General features: G+C 44.2%; 2 protein-coding genes across 21 annotated transcripts in view; both read left to right on the top strand.

Moving 5' to 3' along the window:
* HRH1 (histamine receptor H1) overlaps positions 1-3,893 on the top strand; it is a 97,290-nt gene extending 93,397 nt beyond the window's left edge. For 9 of the 10 annotated variants that reach the window (XM_014835625.3, XM_014835655.3, XM_014835666.3 and 6 more), the window contains one exon: positions 799-3,865. In XM_014835625.3, coding sequence (XP_014691111.1) covers positions 834-2,294 — 1,461 coding nt within the window. In that variant the 5' untranslated portion in view covers positions 799-833 and the 3' untranslated portion in view covers positions 2,295-3,865. Of the gene's footprint in view, positions 1-798 lie in introns of all 10 variants that reach the window. The other variant, XM_044754626.2, reaches the window with a different exon arrangement.
* Positions 1-23,454, top strand: part of ATG7 (autophagy related 7) — a 350,121-nt gene that overhangs the window by 76,252 nt on the left and 250,415 nt on the right. For 3 of the 11 annotated variants that reach the window (XM_044755028.2, XM_044755031.2, XM_070493100.1), the window contains exon 1: positions 9,132-9,252. The exons of 2 other annotated variants lie outside the window; for them this stretch is intronic. Coding sequence is in view for 3 of the 9 variants with exons in the window: in XM_070493094.1 (XP_070349195.1) it covers positions 11,283-11,326 (44 nt within the window). In the remaining 6 variants the exon portion in view is untranslated. Of the gene's footprint in view, positions 1-9,131; positions 9,253-11,003; positions 11,327-23,454 lie in introns of those variants that run through there. 6 more of the 11 variants (XM_070493095.1, XM_070493101.1, XM_070493103.1 and 3 more) reach the window with 3 other exon arrangements.

Raw genomic sequence — 23,454 nt, 5'->3', positions numbered from 1 at the left:
GGCAAGTGGGAAACAATGCTTTTCCTTTTTTTGCTCATTTGTTATAGAGAAAGAACTTTCCAGAACCACACCTTGGCCATGAGACTTCCCCATCTACTTTCTTGGCCACAGTCGTGTCTCCTGCCCACTCCTGGGTGAGCCAGTGGCAGGGAAGAGCAAGAGCACGAAGTTCATCTTGGAGCAATCATGATGCAGCCAACCTTCCCAGAATACATGCAACATGGGGCTTAGACAAACTTTACCTTGTTTTTGCCCATTTCCCTCATGAGAATGTAAGCTCTATGGTGGCAGAGATGTTGTCTGTTTTGTTCACTGCTCTATTCCTAACACATTCCTAGAACAATGCCAGGAATTCAATAAATAGCCATTGAATGAATGACTAAGAAAGAAGGGAACACAGGCTGTAGGAAACCAGGAGTGTCTACCGCCCCTGACAGATATAGCCCCAGTTTGATCAATGTGATGGTGCTTTTTTTTAAAGATTGGCACCTGAGCTAACAACCGTTGCCAATCTTTTTTTGTTTTTTTAATTCTTCTCCCCAAAGCCCCCCAGTACATAGTTGTATATTTTTAGCTGTGGGTCCTTCTAGTTGTGGCATGTGGGATGCCGCCTCAGCATGGCCTGATGAGCGGTGCAATGTCCGCGCTCAGGATCCGAACAAGGGATACCCTGGGCCACCAAAGCAGAGCATGCGAACTTAACCACTTGGCCACAGGGCCGGCCCCCAATGTGATAGTTCTAAGTGACTCTAGTGATCACCAAGGCTCTGACCTTAATCCTTGTGTCTTTCCTCCCAGGGAATGAGCCATAGCCGTAGGCTGCTCTTGTACCAATGACCTGTCTCAATTCCTCCTCCGACTTAGAAGACAAGATGTGTGAGGGGAACAAGACCACCATAGCCAGTCCCCAACTGATGCCCCTTGTGGTAGTCCTGAGCACCATCTCCTTGGTCACAGTGGCACTCAACCTGCTGGTCCTGTATGCTGTGCGGAGCGAGCGGAAGCTACACACTGTGGGGAACCTGTACATCGTCAGCCTCTCGGTGGCAGACCTGATTGTGGGAGCTGTTGTCATGCCCATGAACATCCTCTACCTCTTCACGTCCAAGTGGCCCCTGGGCCGGCCTCTCTGCCTCTTTTGGCTTTCCATGGACTACGTGGCCAGCACAGCATCCATTTTCAGTGTCTTCATCTTGTGCATTGATCGCTATCGCTCAGTCCAGCAGCCCCTCAGATACTTGAGGTATCGTACCAAGACCCGAGCATCAGCCACCATCTTGGGGGCCTGGTTTCTGTCCTTCCTGTGGGTTATTCCCATTTGGGGCTGGCATCACTTCGTGTCACAGACCTGGAAGCGCCAGGAGGACAAGTGTGAGACAGACTTCTATGATGTCACCTGGTTCAAGATCATGACCGCCATCATCAACTTCTACCTGCCCACCTTGCTCATGCTATGGTTCTACGCCAAGATCTACAAGGCTGTACGGCAGCACTGTCAGCACCGAGATCTCATCAACGGATCCCTCCCTTCCTTCTCTGACGTTAAGCTGAAGCCAGAGAATCCCAAGGTGGGTGCTAAGAAATCAGAGGAGTCTCCCTGGGAGGTTCTGAAAAGGAAGCCAAAAGATGCTGGTGGTGGATCTGTCTTGAAGCTACCATCTGAAGACCCAAAGGAGATGAAGTCCCCAGCTGTTTTCAGCCAAGAGGAGGTTGGAGAAGTAGACAACCTTCACTGCTTCCCACTTAACACTGTGCAGATGCACACTGAGGCAGAGGGGAATGACAGGGGCTACGTAGCCATCAACCAGAGCCAGAGCCAGCTTGAGATGGGTGAGCAGGGCCTGAACATGCGTGAGGCCAACGAGATGCCAGAGGATCAGATCCTGGGTGACAGCCCATCCTTCTCCCAGACAGACTTAGACACCCCCCCAGAGCCAGCATCTGGGAAAGGCAAACCGAGAGGTGGGTCTAACACAGGCCTGGATTACATCAAGTTCACTTGGAAGAGGCTCCGCTCACATTCGAGACAGTGCGTGTCTGGGTTGCACATGAACCGAGAACGGAAGGCTGCCAAACAATTGGGGTTTATCATGGCGGCCTTCATCCTTTGCTGGATTCCTTACTTCATCTTCTTCATGGTTATTGCCTTCTGTAAGAGCTGTTGCAACGAGCATGTACACATGTTCACCATCTGGCTGGGCTACATTAACTCCACACTGAATCCCCTCATTTACCCTTTGTGCAATGAGAACTTCAAGAAGACGTTCAAGAAAATCCTGCACATTCGCTCCTAAGGGAGACTAGAAGGGGATGCAACAAAGTGACATTTAGGATGTCCCTGAAGGAAATGGAGGATGAAGGCCTGTGAGCTGAGAGGTACCTGGGCTTTCTGGAGTCAAAAGAATAGTCTTAAGGGCTGGGTAATTTGGAAAGTTCTCAGGCACCATTGGAAGAACAGCATATGGTGGTGGTCAGTGGAGAGATTGTACTCTGAGTAGAAAGTTGAATATTTCCAAGAGAATCAAATCTGGATAATTTTTCCTGCTCTGCAGGAAGTGTGGGAGCCTCAGACTCTCATTGTAATTCAAGCTTTCAGGCTTGAATTAATTGGCAACCAAAGGGACATGTGGGTAGAGTTCCACTGGAAAATTAGATGGAACTCTGGAGCCTTCCTGGAATGGCGCTGTATGACTGTGCAGAGACCTTGCACATGCAGATAGATGCTGTCCCATGGGTCACCTTGAGAGGCATGACAGCTGTTCCACTGTGACTGCCACTTCTCAGAACATCTCTCTTCCGAGCCTCTTTTATAGCTTTCTCCAGAACCAGTGTCTGGAACACCCTGGAAATTCTGCCTTATTACTTCTCACTCACGCATGTCTTAGAGTTGATAGGAAATTATGCAGCTTGTACATCCATTGTTTTCAACTCCAAATTCCTTTTGGCTATTAAAAAAATAACGATAAAAACTGCTCTCAAAAGAAACAGAAAAGGAATGTTCTTAATGGTTGCACATTAAAAACAAAAAAAGAAAAAGGGGAGGAGAAAGCTATATTTCCTGAGGGCTGTGCCAGGTTTATGTCACTTAAGCCCCATGACACCCCACAAGAGGAGGGTGGTATTGCTAAAGGAGCAAATTGAGGCACAGAAAGGTGAAATAAGGTGCCCAAGATCAAATAGCTAGTTATGTGAGGAAGCTACAGTGAAAACCCTGTGGGGTTCCAGATCATTGTGACACATTTTCTCCAAAAGGCAAAAGTTTTCCTGTTAAGTACACACACACACACACAAACACACAACATTGCCAAGAGTGGTGACATTTTCTCAAAACAATATGTTGAGAGCAGCAACAGCTGACATAGAACATGTCTGTGGCCTCAGGTGATACTTTGAAAGGGACGGTGTGCATTTTTATCTGTGAGTTCTGCTGTGTTTGTTGAAAAGTCGTGTTCTTTTATAGTCACACCTCTTAAGTAAAAACTAGCAAAGGCATGGGAACATACCATTTTACTTGGTGTTTGTGTTGCAATCTGATTGTGATTTATATTTTAAAATGATGCTAAACTGTAATATATGTAGCAAATGGGAGTGCCTATACAAGCTGGTATTTTGTGTCTTGTGTTCCTGTTTGCATGATCTCTTCAAATGAGAGATTTTTACCAACCTAAAATATGGTCTTTGAAACTATACTGTTATGAGTTTGATTTATTTAATTCTACCTTTCTGAGTCTCTTGGACTGAGAAGATGTATTGAAATATACTGTTATTTGTAATGTACTGTCAAATGTCATGTTACAAGATTTGAAACAGGGTTTCTTTTTGGTTTCTGGTCACATTTGTAAATATCCTCAGACAAGGACTTACTTTTTATAACAAGCTTCGCTCTCACTCTGCTTTGCATCCCCAAAGTTCTTCTTGCTCAAAACTGGGAGAGCTAAAGAGACATTTCTCCTGGTTTTAGAAGCATCAGCTTGTCTGTTTCCTGGTCAGAAAGCATTTCCCAGAAGACCAGTGAGAGTGTTGCTTCCTGGGATCCCTCAGAATTGAAGAACACTTAAAAAGACCACCCCACACAGAAAAATGGCTAAGTGCCCATTATTTATGTTGATGGACAATTGGAGCAACTAGTGAAGAGAAGTGGTTATGAGTTCTAACTTTGGTCAGAGAGACCTCAAGGCAAGACCTTGTCTTGCCTGACAAGAACAAGAAACTGTCAGTATAAATTGTCAGAGCATAAAGAACAAGGTCCATGGATTACCGTAGACAGCGTTGACAGTGTTTGCAGAGTGTCTGGTACACAGCAGGACTCAGATGTAGTTTTCAAACATAGTGAGCATATACCATAGTGATCATATGTGCCAATGTTCGTGCTTTACCACCATTATCTAATTTAACCTCTACAACAACCTCATGAGGGAGGTTTCTGTGTTTTTACAAATAGACAAATGGAAGCACAGAGAGGTTAAGGACCAGCTCCAAGATCTGATTCTGGAGTATGCTTCTTTTCCATGGTATCTATCTGCTCTTCTCTACTCCTGTCTGAGTGATTGAATTAATTCTTGAATTTATAAAAGGCAGTAGACCATGGTACAGAAATAACTCAGCCTCGGCCCATTCAGGAAAGAATCAGTGGCTGAGGGCTTGCACAGAATCCAGTTGAAATCGGTCTCACTGCCCTAAATATTAAAATAAATACCTTCTAGGAGAAGGCTGTCATAGAAACCTTGATTGTAGATAAGATCTTGCAGACTCAGAAGCTCCTTCAGGTTTCTTTTTATGGGCTTAAAGCTAATCAGCTTTAAGCTAATTCCTCGAATGATCAATTTGCCAAATTTACCAAACATTGGGGTCTTTTTAACTATTTACAAGGTTTACAATGATGCCTTTGGATGAGGCACTTAAGAACAGTTTTCTACAACTGTTGTGAAGTTATAGTAACTGATTTTCATTTTTCTTCAAAGCCACATATTGAGGAAGGTCAATTTGTCTTTGGCCCCAGCTCACTGCTACTTCAGGGAGAGACTGAGTTGTAGAGAGGGGAGAAATAGAGGTGGGGAGACTGAGGATTGGAGAAGGAAGAATAAGGGGTAGAAAGAAGAGGAAACTAGTGGAGGTAGGGGAGCCAGAGCCAGAGAGGATGGACTAACAGGGAGAGATGGGGGCACCAAAGGACAGAAGGGGGAGAGGGAAAAAGGGTTGTGCAGAAGGACAGGGATGGGGAGAGACTAAGGGGCAGAGAGATGGAGACATTTAGTGGGAGAAAAAGGGAGACACTGATGGGGAGACACAAGGAGAAACTGAGGAATGAGAAAGGAGATAGAAAAAGAGAAGTGGTGAATCAGGGACAGAAAGATATAGACGGAGTGGCATAATAGTAACACACAAGAAAAATCTACATTCAAGAACATATTCTTCATTAATATATTCATAAGTTAAATATATTCAAAGGGAGAATAAACCATCCTTAGCTTTTGATAAATAGAAAATTTCTTCAACTGCTTCTTTGAAGACAACATGAAAACCAGTCAACTACCACATCACATAAATCTTTAAAAGCTCGTGAAGCCATTCCATCCAATAGAAATTGCTGTCAACCTTAGAAGCTGGTGACATTAGCGAAGTGTTCATTCAGAAAACCTGCGAGTCTGCAGATTGGCCATTTGATGAATTGGTCACTTGCCTGCTTGGCTTGCAGAAAATTGTTGGTGTCTCTTTTGAAGATGAGCCCTTCAAGAGGTAGATTTAATAGTCTTAACACGGGGTGGAGAAAGTGCTGGGGCTCCCCTGGCTGCAACACATTCTCAGTGCTATAAAGAAACAATTCTGTTAGGATCTGATTTGCCAACATGTCATTCCACAATTTCTTGGCCTTTCAAAGCCTAGGGGACGGACGTGGCATATAGTTCCCATTGTGGGGAGTGTGCTCTCAACTGAGCTGCAAGTCAAGGCATGCAAGTGGATTGACTTGAATCGTTGTGGTCTTGAGTAAGTGTCAAGGGCCTCCTTGTCATGCTGCCTCTGAGAACATTCTCTGCCTATGGCTCCTGGTCTTACAGCATCTTAGTGCCTCAGTGTCCTGTCTCCCCCGTCCTGGGCAGCAGGGGCAGGTCTTCTGCTCCGAGCCTCCCTAATTTCCTGCTAACAAGGAGGCCACATTTGTGACTTGAGCGACCATCTATTTGGGATGCCGAGACCTCATCTCTTAATTTAACAGATATTGTTGAACACTTCTTGGGCCAGGCATTAGGAGACAATGGGGAACAACATGATATGGTTTCAACTCTATGGGGCTACTTCAGGGTTGCAAGTGACGGAAACCAGCTTGGTGAATGGCTACTGGGGTGTTTTGTGGAATCCAGTAACATTTTGGATGACCTTGCCTCGGGAAGAGCTTGAGCCAAGTCAGCCACAGGAAGCTCAGCAGTCATAATTCAAGCAAGTTCCCTCTAGGATACTGCCATTGACCAACATGAATTATTCCAGTTCCTATTTTCTATGAGCATCAGTTGAAAAGTCCAAAGCTCAGGGTAAAGAATCATCCTCTGTCCACTTCTGCGGCAGTCAACTCTGAAGGGACGTGGGGGGCCAGGTGGCACATCTTGGAGGACCAGCAGTTCCCAGAGAAGGGAGAATCATCGTGAGCTTGGCAGAAACTCCAAAAGGTATTAATTATAAGGATCTCGAAGTCCAGCAGGGGAAACAAGGTTAAAAAGAACTAACTTCAGGGGCTGGCCCAGTGGCATAGCAGTTAAGTTCACGTGCTGCACTTCGGTGGCCCAGGGTTTGCAGGTTCGGATCCCAGGTGCAGACCTACCACCACTCATCAAGCCATGCTGTGGCAGCATCCCACATAAAGTAGAGTAAGATCGGCACAAATGTTAGCTCAGTGACAATCTTCTTCAAGCAAAAAGAGGAAGATTGGCAACAGATGTTAGCTTAGGGCCAATCTTCCTCACAAAAAAAGAGAAAAAGAACTAACGTCAACCTAGCCTCATCAAACTTTAATAGAGTGAAGCCTAGAGGTGGGTGGGTGTCAGGCATGCCTTCACATAGGGGGTAACATCCCTACTGGGTTTTTTAAAAATCAAATTTATTACATTAAATACATACAGTAAAATGCACCTATTTTAAATGTAGATTTCGATGAGTTTTGACAAATATGTACACCCATGTCATCCCCATCTCAATCAAGATATAGAACATTTCCATCATGCCAGAAAGTTCCTCATGCCCCTTTGCAGACCATGCCTCCCTTTATGCCTCCCTATATACCTCACTATGATTTAGTTTTGCTGATTCTAGATCTTTCCATAAGTGGAATCATATGCGCTCTTTTTTCCATCAATATTTTGTCTAATATTCACTTACATTTCAACTGGATTTTGAAGATGGGGAAAGGGTTACATAAGCGGAGGAAGTGTGAGGGTATTGCCGGGATGGAGAGAGAAAAGAGCAGAGAGTGCTTAAAACACCAGAGTTGGGGCTGGCCCCATGGCCAAGTGGTTAAGTTCACGTGCTCCGCTTTGGCGGCCCAGGGTTTCACCAGTTCGGATCCTGGGCGCGGACATGGCACTGCTCACCAAGTCATGCTGAGGTGGCGTCCCACATGCCACAACTAGAAGGACCCACAAATAAAAAATACACAACTACGTGCTGGAGGGCTTTGGGAGAAAAAGGAAAAAAAAAACAAACACCGGAGTTAACTTAGTGTGATCCAAGCATGCAGTCTGAGGGAGCAGTGGCAAGAGAGAAGCCTGATAGAGTGGGAAGAGTTGACAATGTTGAATTTTACCTGAGCCCCGTGCTCTTGAAAAACAACAATGGTTAAGAAATCCCCCCTCCACACCCCCCTTCTGTGCTTCAGAAATGGTTTACTGCAAAGAAACATCACTTCCGTGTGACTTAGATCAAACTCATGAATGCCTCCCTTGTTCACCTGAGGCAAGGCCAGACACAGTCCTAAGTTCCTATTCTTTGCCTTATAAATGATTAGCTGAACGACTTGTCTCTACTGATCAATGGGAACAAAATGCCTGTTAACCAACTTTAGTTAAGCTTCTCTCAGTCCCCCAGTCTCCTTGATTTTTACCCACGGGCAGGCTGGAGCCCGCATACAACCCCTCCTGAGAACACGCTGGCTTCAAGGTAAAACATCCTCTGATTTACTGCTGTCCGATCAAGCCACCCTTTCTTCTCACTTTCCCACACACCCAGTTCTTTCTAGCCTCCTTCTCTCTTCCCTACAGAAGAAAATCTCTTTTTGCTTAACCCTCAAGACACTTGCAGATCTTTTGGTCAGAGTGGTCTCCCTATTGCAATATTCCCTCCACTATCGCAATAGTACCCCCCATCCCCCCAAGAATCCTTTAGAATAAAGTATCTCCTTACTAAGTCAAACAGGCTTCAATTAGGATCCTGGCCCCAAAGCTCTTTAACTTTCAACAAGCCTCTTAACCTTTCCTAGCCTCCATTCTTTCATATATAAAATGGGGATAGTATAATGTCTACCTCACAGGATTTTTGTGGCAATTAGAGATGTGAAACCCTGAAAACATGGTAGATAATAAATAGTAGTCATTACTCTTGTTATCATAAGTAATATTAATATCATAAGAGGTACGTCAGTCATTTTGTGAATGGCCTTATATGTCAGGTTAAGTTTATACTCACTATTGTATCTTCAACACCTCTCAATGCTTGGTACAGAGTATATGCTCAATAAATAATTTAGAATGAATAACTTTATCTCATTGACAGCAGGGAGGTATTGGAACAATGCCTGGTTTAGGAAGAGCAAGTTGGTCACTGTCGACATTCAACGACCTTTACGTATTAAAATTCTCATCTCCTGTCTGTCCATACCGGCCTTCTAGCCGTCTTGTGATAAATTTGATTCTGCCGCTCCTGGAAAATGGAAATGATGATAATTCCTGTCATCCTCTAAAAAGAAAGAACGTGGAGCACTTTCTGAAAAGCCTGACGGGCATATACACATTCCCACATCTGATCAGGGACAGACAGTCTCTATCTCGGGTCTCACCAGGGGGCCGTGCCCAGCTCCCGATGCCCCGCCCTCCCCACGACTAGTTCCTCCCACTCTGCCTGGTGCTAGGGACTCTTACCAGGCTGGCCCGAGCCTCCGTGTGCGCGTGCGCACCGTCCCTCCTCCCGCCCGGCAGGCGGGGGCGGGGCCGCGTTGCGTCATCGGGGCGCGCCGCGGACGACGCTGCGGTTGCCGGAAGTTGGGCGGCGGTAAGTGAGCCGCACCGGTGAGGGAGCAGCGGACTGCTGCGGTGTTGCTTTGGAGGGCTGGCGGGAAGGGGCGAGCTCGGCGATGCGGGCGAGGGTCACGGCGGGTCTCAGCATCCTCCCCTGGCCGTGCCTGGGCAGCCTCTCTCTAGGGAGTCGCCGACGCAGGCTCTCGCCCTCCTTCAGTCGAGTCCCTCATACCAGTTCAGCCGGGGTCTTCGGGCTGGGACGCTCCTGCTGGTTACCTGTCAGTCCCTCCTGTCGTCTCTCTGGCGGGGAGTGCCCAGCGTCCCCGCTCTTGGGACCCGGGGGAGAGGACGCCTGGGGGCTCCTCCTGGCTCTGCGTTCCTGGCTTTGCTGTGTGCCTGTGGCGCATCCCTCCCTTCACCGAGCCTCTCTTCCTTCATCTGTAATATGGGGGTGATAACGCGTCATTTGGGGAGCGAGGCGGGCAAATGAAGTCAACTCCAGGGGCTTTTCTGAGCCAGGGTTCTCGATTCCTTGCTTTGGTCCAGGGTCTGCAAACGTTAATGCTTAAACAGTCAGGTTAGGTAAATGTGGGTGTAAGAAAATTTTATGTTAGTGTCAAATTGGTTTTTACTGATTTGAGTTTTATAAGCACAATACTAACATGAGATTGAAGAAGTGAACCCAGAACTCCTGTGTGTGTGTGTATGCACGTGCAATCTCAATTTCTAAACACTGGTGACTAATACGATTTTTGAAAAAAACTTTTAAACTCTGTGCAACTGAAACCAGGTATTTCTGTGGCTGCCGGTTTGGGATCTCCGGGTCCCAGGCTCCCTTTCCCACTGAAGACTTGGATTTCATCTCTGACACCCCTGCCCGCTTGTTAAATTTCTAAAGTGACAGCAAGCTCACTGCTTTGGGTCTTACTCCTGCTTGGTCTGACCCCAGCTCTGACCCTTAAAAAGTCGTCTGTTGAGCTGAAAGCTGTTCCCCAGTAATCTCAGCTGGTGGTCCCTCTCTCAGGCTCTTGGGCACCCCTTCCACTGAATTGCTAGTTTGTCTTCCTCTTTCCACCTTTTGTTTTCCAGGCTAAGCTCATTTAGTTTGTTTACCCACCCTAACTCCACAGGCCTGAGAATCTTGTCTTATTTGTAGTTATATCCCCAGCGTGTAGAACAGTGCCTAGCATATTATATAGGCTCAATAAATATTTATTGAATGAGTGAATGAAACAAATATTTGAGGGTCTGTTATGTGCCAGGCATTATTGTAAGCACTGGGGATGTAGGAGTAAAGTAAGACCAAAAAGAACCTTGTTTCACGGAGCCTACTTTTTGATGGTAGTGGTGGCAGCGACTGTCGCAGTGATTGTCAATAAATATGATACTTTTAATGGCTGGTAGATGTTGCAGATCCTGATAGATGCTACAAAAAGAGCAACAGCATTAGGATCGAGAGTAACTGGGGGGAAGCAGAGGGAGCTGTTTTTAAAGCCAGCTGATCAGGGGTGACTTCTCTGAGGAGGTGCCATTTGACCTAACACCCGAATGAAGAAAAAGCCACACTTGTGAAGGCTCATCCTGCCCAGTGGTTCCTCCATCTCCCACCTCTGTGCTCTAGTCTTGTTAAACAGCTCACAGGTCGTGTCTCACGTTTGCTTCTGCTGCTTCAGCTGCCTAGGACGTCTCCACTTCCCCATCCGTTTTTCTTGGCCAATTCCTCCCTGCCCCTCATGTGACGTGATTTCGAAACCCTTTAAGGAGCTGAGTACAGGGCTCGAATTCAACCACAAGATCCTCTTTCTGTTCACAGCCAGCTTCTCATAATAGAGAATAAGCATAAATATTTATTGAGCTTCTGCTGTGTGCCTGACATTGCTCTGCAAGCTGGAAATACAAAAATGAGTAAGATACACATCCCTGTCCTCAAGGAGTTTACTGTTTTTTTAAGTCAAGACATAGACAACAGGACTGTGGTCTGAAGCTATTGTAGAGGTTTGCCAGAGGAGGCCTTAGGATGCTCGTAAGTCAGGCTGAGGCATCAGGGAAGGCTTCTGGCAGGAGATGGTGCTTTCTCCAAGTCCTAAGGGAGGAGCCGGCTCAATCAGGTGAAGAGGGATGGGAGGTGAGGTGATATTGCAGATGTTGGGTTGGGAGTGGTGCAAGCAAAGGGCTGTCGGTGAGAATGCATGCCCTGTGAGTCGTTTACCCGAGTTGGAGTGGAGTGCAGGATAAGAGTGACAGGAAAGGAAAGGAGCAGGTCACAAAGGGCCTTGCGGGCAACAGCATGTCAAGAACACAGACTTTGGAATCTAAGATACCTGTGTGCCAATACTGGTTTTTCCACTGGACTAGTTTTGTGACCTTGGGCAAGTCACTTCTTTCTGAACTCCTGTTTACTCATCTATAAAAAGGGGAAATATAGTCTACCTTCCAAGGTTGCTGTGAAATGAATGGGATGGTATATATTACCCACTTGGCACTGGTAGATGGTAAACAGTAAACTATGGCAGTTAATATTGCCGTGCTAAGAAATTGGGTTTTATTTTGAAAGTGTAGGGGTGGAGAGTGGACACTGAAGAATTTTGAACAGGGGTATGACATGTTCTCGTCTGTTTTAAATTACCCAGGCAGCAATGTGGTAATTACGCTGAATAGGGCAGGACCAGTAGGGAGACCAGCCAGGGCACTGTTTCAGTGGTCCAATTGTTTTGGGAGGGAGGCCTGACCCGAGGCAGTGGCTGTAGGGATGGAGAGGGGTGGATGGATTTGAAAGATAAAGGAAGAGGGCTTTGCTGGACTGGTAACTGATTGGATGGCAAGGAGAGGAGGGAGCTAGGAATCAGGATATTGGGGGCTGGGGAGGAATGAATCCTCCACATGGAAATAAGTGATAATAAAGTTCTTTGATTAGTGGTCCCTGATTGGTTATCCCTGACTACCTCTGAGATTTTATTTGGAAGTCCAATGTACCGAAGTTCACTAATGGCTTCCTCCTCTCCTCTCTCTGTCTCCTGATCCCCCCACCTCTCTCCAGTGTAAGTAAGGCCCAATTGTGTATTCAAGGGAGATTAAATAGATGCTGCTTTGTTAGTGGGTAGACAGTATGCATCTCCATGGCCTTGGCAGACTGCTTGACAACCAGTTCATTCAGCCTCAGTCCAGCCCCAGAACGATCACCTGTGTTTGGGATTTCCTCACACGTTCTTCGCTCTGGTTACCCTCCTTTGAATCTGTTTCTGTTTGACAGTCTCTTGGCGTATGTGCTGTAGAAAGGAGGTCCTCTTTGCTCCAGGAGTCTGACACTGCAGAGCAGAACTGTCCTTTGCTTGCGGTACCTAAGGCCCTGCCCAGCTCTGTTGGAGATACATGTTGCTCTTGACACCGTCTGGAGAGCTGGCTGGCTCTCCGTGTGGGCAGCTGCTTGGGCAGCTCCCTTGGCCATCCTCTCCTCAGCCTCCTCCCTTGCTTTTGACTTCACCACGCTGCAGTATTCTGTTAAGACTCCTCTGCTTTCTCTTCTCTGGTTTACAGATTTATCTCCTGCTGACCCCATCACTTTGCCTTCTATCCTAATTTATGAAAGAACTGGTGTTTGTCTTAAGGCTAATTGCTTTATTGTGCTGAGATTCCATCTCCACCTTTTCCTCAGGACTTGATCCCATTGTTTGGTTTCTTTCCTATTTAATCAACCCTTCTCATTTAAATATCTTCCGCTTACTTCCATCTTGGAAAAAAGCAAAAACCCTCACATTAACCTCTGCTGTACCCCACCCATCATGCAGCCTCTTCCCAGCTGCATTTCTTGGACGAGTTGCCATGTCTACTTCCTGAAGCTGTCGTCTGTCTGCTGGAATCCTGCTTCTGCCTCCTCACCCCTCTTCTCAAACTGCTTTCCCCAAAGTCATCAGAACTCCATGTGCCAGAACTCCTGAACACTTTTACTTTCTTATCTTTTGAATTCTCAGCACATCTGATATTGCTGATCTTCCTTCCCTTATGAAAACCACTCCTGCTTTGTATTATCTTTGGCCATTTCCTCCTCACTTCTCATTGTGGGCTCTCTTCCTCCTTTTGTCTTTTAAATGCTAGTTTTCTCCGAGGCTCTCCTTTCTACTCTTGTGTTGTTCTCACTCACAGCGTCAACTCTCGTTTATGTCCGGGGACCCCTGCTCTGTACCTTGGATCCAGATCCCTCTTGAGTGCCAACCCTCAAACTCAGTGACCCAAAACTGAGCTATCATCTTCCCTCCAAACCTGCAATTCTTTCTCCACTCTTTGATCTCTCTCATTCCCCTTCTGCCGTTTGGTTATTCCCATCAGAACCCTGAGAGTCACCTTGGACCTTTCTCTCTCATACCACCCCTCCCTTTCTCCTTCCCAGCCCAGGCAGTCATCGGATTTATTCTATGTCCTTGCCCTTGATATCGCCTGATACACTTTCTCCTCCATTTCCTCTCCTGCTGCCTTACTTCAGGCCCTTCTCGCTTCCTGCTTATATTCTTGTGCAGCTTCCAGCTGGCTGCCCCACCTCAGCCTTCTGGCCCTCACTGGTGCTGGAGTGCCCTTTCTAAAATACCGATCTTTGCTAAATATGAATCTGTAGATCATAGAAGGCCTTTTATGATTTGGCTTTTGCCTACTTTTCCGGCATGGTTTCCAGCCTCTCTACCGCATATGAGTGTACTCCTAGCCATACAAGAACTGTTTGTATTTTCTCAAACATACCATGCTGTTTCCTTTGTTCATCAATTCACCCATCAGCGAGTATTTATTGGGCGCTTCTGAGGTGCTGGGTCTGAGTCAAATGCTGGGGAATGGAGGAAAATGGAAAACAGATGTGATCTCTTTCTCCCGGAGCTTTTATTCTCGTAGGGAAGACTGACGTTCATGAGTATATGTGAAATAACAGCACGCGTGCTATGAAGGGGAGGGACGTGGCGCTCTTTGGGGGTGTGTTACAGAATTGACCTAAGCAGGAGGTGGGGGAGTCAGGGAAGCCTTCCCCCAGAAGTGATGCTCAATGCTGAGATTCGAAGGGAGAAAAGGAGTTAAGTAGATGGTGGGCGTGTGGGTGGATAAAAACATTCCAAGCTTGTGCAGAGGCCGTGGGATGGTTCTGTAATTGGAGCTGAGACAGCTTCCTCACTTTGCCTGGAGTGTCCCCGCTCCCCACCTGCTTGGGGTGGTGCTGCCAACCACTCCCCTCTCCCAACCATCAAGGGGGCATTTGGAAGTGTGTGGAACCATTTTACATTGTGACAAGGACCAGAGGGCTTTACTGCACTTATTAAGAGGGTCCTGGGAATGTTAAACGTCCTGCAATGTGCAGGGATAGTTCCAAATGAAAAAGAATTGTCCCACCCAACATGCTAATAGCGTTCCTGTTGAGAATCTACTAACAGTTTTTTTTTAAAACCTTGGCTCAAAGGTTGGGGCCAGCTCGTGGCCTAGTGACCTAGTGGTTAAGTTTGGTGTGCTCTGCTTCGGCGGCCCAGGTTCAGTTCCTGGGCATGGACCTACACCACTCATTGGTAGACATGCTGTGGCAGCAACCCACATACAAATTAGAGGAAGACTGGCACAGATGTTAGCTCAGGGCAAATCTTCCTCAGGAAACAAACAAACAAAAATAACTTAAAAAAACCCTTCTATTTAAAAAATAAAGCCTTGGCTTAAGGATTTCTGTGGGAAACATCACTCCCTCTTCATTCTAATTTATATGTCCCTCCTTGCTCCTCCCATAATACCCTATACAAACACTTATGACACTGAACTGTACTGGTTTTACCCACAAATTGCTATACAGTCAGTCCTGATCTGTCTTACCCTCAAAAGTGATAGCTCCTTAAAGACAGGGACCATAGCTATTTGCCAGTGACTCCTGAAATACAGCACAGGGACTAGTGCATAATGTAAATGTTTATTGAAGGAATAACGAAATGGAAACCCCCGTGTCTTTGTTACACGTTTTGTTGATAATACTAGTTCTACTTTTAAGTGCCTCCTCTTTGCCAGATTCGTCATTTTCTAACTGAATCCTCTCAATAATTCTGCAGTGTAGGTGGCGTCCCATCTTACAGATGAGGAAGCAGGCTCTGAGGAGTTAAATGACTTGCCCAAGGTTGTGTGGCTAGAAGTAGCAAAGGTGGGATTTGTACTGGGTTCTCTCTGGCTCATGAAGCTGTCCCCTTCTGTCTGTCATCCTGCCTTCAGTGTATCAGACTGCATTGTTGTCCAGTTGGTTTTTGGGCCTGAGATTTAAGATTTTTTATTTACCTCTGTGAAATTTTTAATCTTGTTAAAATAGGCCTGTCATTTCAGGCAGTCAGAATCTTTTTTATTCTGAATTTTTTTGTTTGTTTGTTTTGTTTTACTCATTTTATTTTATTTTTTTACTTTTTATTAAGATTATGGTAGTCTACAACCTTGTGAAATTTCAGTTGTACATTATTGTCAGTCATGTTGTAGGTGCACCACTTCACCCTTTGTGCCCACCCTCCTACTCCCCCTTTCCTCTGATAACCATCAATCAGTTCTCTTTGTCTACATGTTTAACTTCCACCTATGAGTGGAGTTATACAGAGTTCATTTTTCTCTATTTGGCTTATTTCACTTAACATAATACCCTCAAGGTCCATCCATGTTGTTGTGAATGGGACAATTTTATCCTTTTGTGTGGCTGAGTAGTATTCCATTGTGTGTGTGTGTGTGTGTGTGTGTGTATATACCATATCTTCTTTATCCAATCATCAGTTGATGCGCACAGTTGCTTCCATGTCTTCACTATTGTAAATAATGCTGCAATGAACATAGGGGTGCATGGGACTTTTGGAATTGCTGATTTCTAGTTCTTTGGATAGATACCCCCTAGTGGGATAGCTGGGTCATATGGTATTTCTAATTTTAATTTTTTCAGAAATCTCCATACTGTTTTCCATAGTGGCTGCACCAGTTTGCATTCCCACCAACAGTGTATGAGGGTTCCTTTTTCTCCACAACCTCTCCAACATTTGTTACTTTTTGTTTTGTTTATTTTTGCCATTCTAACAGGTGTAAGGTGATATCTTAGTGTAGTTGTGATTTGCATTTCCCTGATGATTAGTGATGATGAGCACCTTTTCATGTGTCTATTGGCCATCCGTCTATCTTCTTTGGAGAAATGACTGTTCATGTCCCCTGCCCATTTTTTGATTAGGTTGTTTGATTTTTTGTTGTTGAGTTGTGTGAGTTCTTTATATATTATGGAGATTAACCCTTTGTTGGATACATAACTTGTAAATATTTTTTCCCAATTAGTAGGTTGTTTTCTTGTTTCAATCCTATTTTCCCTTGCCTTGAATAATCTCTTTAGTCTGATGAAGTTCCATTTGTTTATTCTTTCTATTGTTTCCCTTGTCTGAGAAGACATGGTGTCTGAAAAGATCCTTTTGATACTGATCTCAAAGAGTGTACTGCCTATATTTTCTTCTAGAAGCCTTATGGTTTCAGGTCTAATCTTTAGGTCTTTGGTCAATTTTGAGTTTATTTTTGTTAATGGTGAAAAAGAATGGTCAATTTTCATTATTTTACATGTGGCTGTCCAGTTTTCCCAGCACCATTTGTTGAAGAAACTTTCTTTTCTCCATTATAGGCCCTCAGCTCCTTTGTCGAAGATTAGCTGGCCATAGATGTGTGGTTTTATTTCTGGGCTTTCAATTTTGTTCCATTGATCTGTGGACCTGTTTTTGTACCAGTACCATGCTGTTTTGATTACTGTAGCTTTGTAGTATGTTTTGAAGTCAGGGATTGTGATGCCTCCAGCTTTCTTCTTTTTTCTCAGGATTGCTTTAGCAATTCGGAATCTTTTATTGCCCCATATGAATTTTAGGATTCTTTGTTCAATTTCTGTAAAGAATATCATTGGGATTCTGATTGGGATAGCATTGAATCTGTAGATTGCTTTAGGTAGTATGGACATTTTAACTATGTTTATTCTTCCAATCCATGTGCATGGAATGTCTTTCCATCTCTTTATGTCGTCATCAATTTCTTTCAGGAAGGTCTTGTAGTTTTCATTGTATAGGTCTTTCACTTCCTTGGTTAAATTTACCCCAAGATATTTTACTCTTTTTGTTGCAATTGTGAATGGGATTGTGTTCTTGAGATCTTATTCCTGTTAGTTCATTGTTAGAGTATAGAAATGCTACTGATTTATGTGTGTTGATTTTATACCCTTCAACTTTGGTGTAGTTGTTGATTATTTCTAAAAGTTTTCCTATGGATTCTTTGGGATTTTCCTATGGATTTCTTTGGAGTGTATAAGATCATGTCGACTGCAAACAGCGAGAGTTTCACTTCTTCATTGCCTATTTGGGTTCCTTTTATTTTTTTTTCCTGTCTAATTGCTCTGGCCAAAACCTCCAGTATTATGTTGAATAGGAGTGGTGAGAGTGGACACCCTTGTTCCTGTTCTCAGAAGGATGGCTTTCAGTTTTTGTCCATTGAGTATGATGTTGGCTGTGGGTTTGTCATATATGGCCTTTATTATGTTGAGGTACTTTCCCTCTATACCCATTTTATTGAGAGTTTTTATCATAAATGGATGTTGGATCTTGTTGAATGCTTTCTCTGCATCTATTTGATCATGTGGTTTTTGTTTCTCATTTTGTTAATGTAGTGTATCATGTTGATTGACTTGCAGATGTTGAACCATCCCTGTGTCCCTGGGATAAATCCAGCTTGCTCATGGTGTATAATCTTTTTAATGTATTGCTGTATTCAGTTTGCCAAAATTTTGTTGAGGATTTTTGCGTCTATGTTCATCAGTGATATTGGCCTGTAGTTCTCCTTCTTTGTGTTGTCCTTGTCAGGTTTGGGCATCAGGGTGATGTTGGCTTCATAGAATGTGTTAGGGAGTGCTCCATCTTCCTCAATTTTCTGGAATAGTTTGAGAAGGATAGGTGTTAAATCTTCTCTGAATGTTTGGTGGAATTCTCCAGAGAAGCCGTCTGGTCCTGGACTTTTATTTTTGGGGAGGTTTTTGATTACTGTTTCAATTTCTTTACTTGTGATTGGTCTATTCAGATTGTCTGTTTCTTCCTGCTTCAGTTTTGGGAGGTTGTAAGAGTCTAAGAATTTATCCATTTCTTCTAGGTTGTCCAATTTGTTGGCGTATAGTTTTTCATAGTATTCTCTTATGATCCTTTGTATTTCTGTGGTATACATTCTGATTTCTCCTCTCTCATTTTTAATTTTATTTATTTGAGTCTTCTCTCTTTTTTTCTTAGTGAACCTGTTTGTCAATTTTGTTTATTTTTTCAAAAAACCAACTCTTTGTTCCATTGATCCTTTCTACTGTCTTTTTTGTCTCAATTTCATTTACTTCTGCTCTAATTTTTATTATTTCCCTCCCTCTGCTGACTTTGGGCTTTGTTTGTTCTTCTTTTTCTAATTCTGTTAGGTGTTGTTTGAAATTGCTTATCTGAGATTTTTCTTGTTTATTGAGGTGAACCTGTATTGCAATGAATTTCCCTCTTAGGACCACTTTTGCTGTGTCCCAAAGGAGTTGATGTGGCGTGTTTTCATTTTCATTTGTCTCCAGATAATATTTGATTTCTTCTTTAATTTCTTCAATGATCCATTGTTTGTTCAGTATCATGTTGTTTAGTCTCCACATTTTTGCCCCTTTCCCAGCTTTATTCTTGTAGTTGACTTCTAGTTTCATAGCATTGTGGTCGGAAAAGATGCTTGATATTATTTCAAGCCTCTTGAATTTGTTGAGGCTTGCTTTGTTTCCAAAGATATGGTCTATCCTTGAGAATGTTCCATGTGCACTTCAGAAGAATGTGTAAACTGCCGTTCTTGGATGGAGTGTTCTGTATATATCTATTAAGTCTATCTGGTCTAGTTTTTCATTTAATTCTATAATTTCCTTGTTGACTTCTGTCTGGATGATCTGTCCATTGGTGTTAGTGGGGTGCTGGGGTCCCCTACTATTATTGTATTGTTGTTGATATCTCCTTTTAGTTTTGTTGATAGTTGCTTTGCATACTTTGGTGCTCCTGTGTTGGGTGCATATATAGTTGTAAGTGTTATGTCTTCTTGGTGGAGTGTCCCTTTTATCATTATAAACTGCCCCTCTTTGTCTCTCTTTATCTGTTTTGCTTTGAGGTCTACCTTGTCTGATATAAGTAGGGTGACACCTGCTTTCTTATGTTCATTATTAGCTTGGAGTATTGTCTTCCATCCCTTCACTCTGAGTCTGTGTTTGTCTTTGGGGCTGAGGTGTTTTTCCTGGAGGCAGCATATTGTTGGGTCTTGTTCTTTAATCTATCCTGCTACTGTGTGTCTTTTGATTGGAGAGTTCAATCCATTTACATTTAGAGTGATTATTGAAATGTGGGGACCTAATGCTGCCATTCTGTCACTTGTTTTGTAGTTCTCTTGATTTTCCTTTGTTTCTCGTACCATGATTTTTGGACTACCAATTCAGGTAGGTAGTTTTCTATATTGGCTTTCTTCTTATTTGTAATTTGTATCTTTATTCTTGATATTTGTTTAGTGGTTACCAAGTAGTTTGTATAAAACATCTCATAGAGGGGCTGGCCCCGTGGCCGAGTGGTTAGGTTCGCGTGCTCTGCTGCAGGCGGCCCAGTGTTTCGTTGGTTCGGGTCCTGGGTGCGGACGTGGCACTGCTCATCAAGCCACGCTGAGGCAGCGTCCCACATGCCACAACTGGAAGGACCCACAATGAAGAATATACAACTATGTACCGGGGGCTTTGGGGAGAAAAAGAAAAAAAATAAAATCTTTAAAAAAAAACAAAAAAAAACAAAACATCTCATAGATGAGATAGTCCATTTTCTGATAGCCTCTTATTTCCTTAGTTTAAGCCCATCCCTCTCCTCTTCCCCTTCTAGGTTGTTATTGTCAGACTTTTTTTCTTCCTTTTTGTGTTGTGAGTTTGTTGTTAAAATGACAGGATTATATTTATTCTATGTGTTTCCCTTCCTTTTATCTTTAATGTTATACTTAGCCTTTGCTAACCTGTTCTCATGGAGAGCTGCAACTTTCTGATTTTGTCTTTCTACTTATCTCCTTTGCTCTGGGTTTTATAACCCCTTTACTTTTTTTTATTTTTTCAGGTATGAGTGTTTGCCTGAGCATTTCTTCTAGGGGAGATCTTGTGGCAATGAATTCCCTTAACTTTTGTTTATCTGGGAAAGTTTTTATTTCTTCATCATATTTGAAGGATATTTTCACTGGATAGTATTCTTGGCTGCAAGTTTTTGTCCTTCAGAGTTTTGAATATATCATTCCACTCTCTTCTAGCCTGTAGGGTATCTGCTGAGAAGTCTGCTGACAGCCTTATGAGGGTTCCTTTGTAGGTTATTTTCTTCTGCCTTGCTGCCCTTAGTATTTTCTCTTTGTCATTGACTTTTGCAAGCTTCACTACTGTATGCCTTGGGGTTGGTCTTCTTACATTGATAAAGTTTGGAGATCTATTAGCTTCTGTCACCTGGAGTTCCATCTCTCTCCCCAGGTTTGGGAAGTTCTCAGCCATTATTTCTTTGAACAGGCTTTCTGCCCCCTTCTCCTTCTCTTCCTGCTCTGGGATACCTATAATCCTTATGTTGCATTTCCTAATTGAGTTGGATATTTCTCAGAGAGGTTCTTCATTTCTTTTTAGTCCTAGTTCTCTCTCCTCCTCTATCTGTAGCATTTCTATATTCCTATCTTCCAAATTGCTAATTCTGTCTTCGATATTATTGACCCTACTGTTCAGAGAGGCCAGATTTTTCTTAATCTCCTCCATTGTGTTCTTCATCGCCAACATTTCTGATTGGTTCTTCTTTATAGCATCAAGCTCTTCTGTGACATAGCTCCTGAACTCATTGAGTTGTCTATCTGTATTCTCTTTTATCTCATTGAGCTTTTTAATGATGGCTATTTTGAATTCATTGTCATTTAGGTTATAGATTTCAGTGTCTTCAGGGTTGTTTTCTGGGTACTTGTCATTTTACTTCTGGAGATTTAATATATTTTTTCATACTGCTTTATGGTGTGTATTTGTGCCTCCGCATATAGATAGAGTTGAGTTATTGCTTCCACTTGCTGCGTCTCAGGGCGGAGGGCAGGAAGCAGCTGTGTAATCTGCACTGACCAGGACCCCTGTGAGTTGTTGTTGACCAGACCTGGACCCCTCCTCGGGATCACAGTGGCCCTGTGGGGTCTCTCGTCAGCTGTGGGGACAATCGCAAGGGGACCTCGGATTGCTGGTGCCTACTGTCACAGACCACCTAGACATGCTCCCTCCTTAGGGTCTGCAATGGTGTTACAGGCTTTCACAGCGGCTGGGAGGAGGCTCACCTAGATTTGCAGCTCTGTCACTGTCAGAGCCCGCAAGACCTCACTTGTCCACTATGGGCCACAGCAGAGCTATGGGTATCTACTGCAGTCTGTAGTTAGCTCACAGAGCTGTGCTATTTCTGCCCCAGGGCCTTCCAGCCTTGTGATTGCCGGGTGGGGCCTCTCCACTGCATAGAGGCTTTCCCTGAGGTTGCTGTGGGATCATGGATTTTACCCCTGGACGCAGAGCAGTCTTGCTGGGACTCCAACCTGCCACTGCCCACTCACATGGTCTCTCTGGGTCTCCCTTGCCCCCTTAGGGCCACAGCAGGACTTTGTGTATTAGAGGTGGCTGGCAGGTTGCTGCACCTGCTGTCTCCTTTTGCCCCAGGGCTTCCCAGCGTTCTGAATGCTGGGCAGGGCCTCTCCGCTAATGCCAGTAGAGGCTTTCCCCGCAGCTGCTGTGGGACTGTGGATTTTCCCACTGGACCATGGAGCAGACTCGCTGGGACTCCAACCTGCCACTGCCCACTCACACGTTTCTCTGGGTCTCCCTTGCGCCCTTGGGGCCACAGCAGGACTTTGAGTGTTAGAGGAGGCTGGCTGGTGGGTTGCTGCTCGGCCGGGCTCCTTTTGTTCCTGGGGCCTCCCAGTGTTCTGAATGCTGAGTGGGGCCTCTCCACTAATGCTGAGTAGAGGCTGTCCCTGCAGCTGCTGTGGGACCATGGATTTTCCCACTGGGGTATGGAGCAATCGTGGGGGGGTTAGGTAGGGCTTTAGTCACCTATTTCCACCATTGTGCCGCCGCCGTGTGCGGACGCCCGCCTTTGGTGCCGTGGTGATGCTGTGAGTGTGTCAGCCAGTAGAAAGTCGCTTGCAGGTACTAGGCTATCTGGGGGTCAGAGAGTTTTCATCTATCTCCACCTCCTCCCGGGGGAAAGTCCATCCACCTTCCGATGTATAGCAGCACAGGTATCTCAGGCATCTTCAGATGCTGTGTGGATATCCTTAGTTGACCGATGAATGTCCAATTAGTTGTAGTTCGAATAGGGAGAGACAAAGAAAACTGCTCGCTCTGCCGTGTTACTGACGTCACTTATTCTGAATTTTTGATATTTGTCATATTGCCTGTCCCTTTCTGCATCATGTTGTGTGTAGAATTGATAAGCAAACCTGTATTGTTATCCAAGTCACAGTTAAGATGTGGTAATCAGAATACTTTATTGAATATTTTTGTTTGTGTGTGTGTTTCCCTGCTGTAAGCTCCTACACAAGGTTCTGCACACATGGAATACTTAGTAAATATTGATGAATATTCATTCATTTAGATAAATAAAATAAAAATAAATCAGACAGGACCAAAGACATATCACTGTTAGCTCCTTTCTTACTAACATCAGTTCATTCCTTACCCAACATTCTTTGAATAAGATTATTTTGCCAGTTCTTAATTCCCCTAATTATGTCAGTATCCAATTCTTACTTCTTTATCTTGGAGTAGCTTTGTCAGAGACCTTGCTAAAGTCCAAATATCCTAGGTTCTGTGTCTCTGGTTTTCCTGTGATCAGGCAGAATTGTGACTACTCTTCCATGACTTGTTCTTAGAGAAATCATAGCGGCCTCTTCTGATTACTCAAGGATGCTGCATACATTTGTGCAGGTTGTGCATTACACAAGAGGCCACATCCAAAGGGGTTCCATTTAGATCATAGGCGTCATGGGTGTATTTTTGTAATGACTATTTTCTTGCAGACAAAGGTAAAATGTCTTGAGCTAACTTAATATATTACAGCAATTTTCTAAGAAAAGAAAGTAAAATGTCTTGAGGAAGGGGTGCAATTTTCTTTTTGGTTGTTTTAAAGATTGGCACCTGAGCTAACATCTGTTGCCAATCTTCTTCTTCTCT

Source organism: Equus asinus, chromosome 21 (assembly GCF_041296235.1).
Source record: "Equus asinus isolate D_3611 breed Donkey chromosome 21, EquAss-T2T_v2, whole genome shotgun sequence".
Taxonomy (NCBI): Eukaryota; Metazoa; Chordata; class Mammalia; order Perissodactyla; family Equidae; genus Equus; species Equus asinus.
Note: the sequence above shows the minus strand (reverse complement) of the source record. Positions and strands in the feature narration are given on the sequence as shown.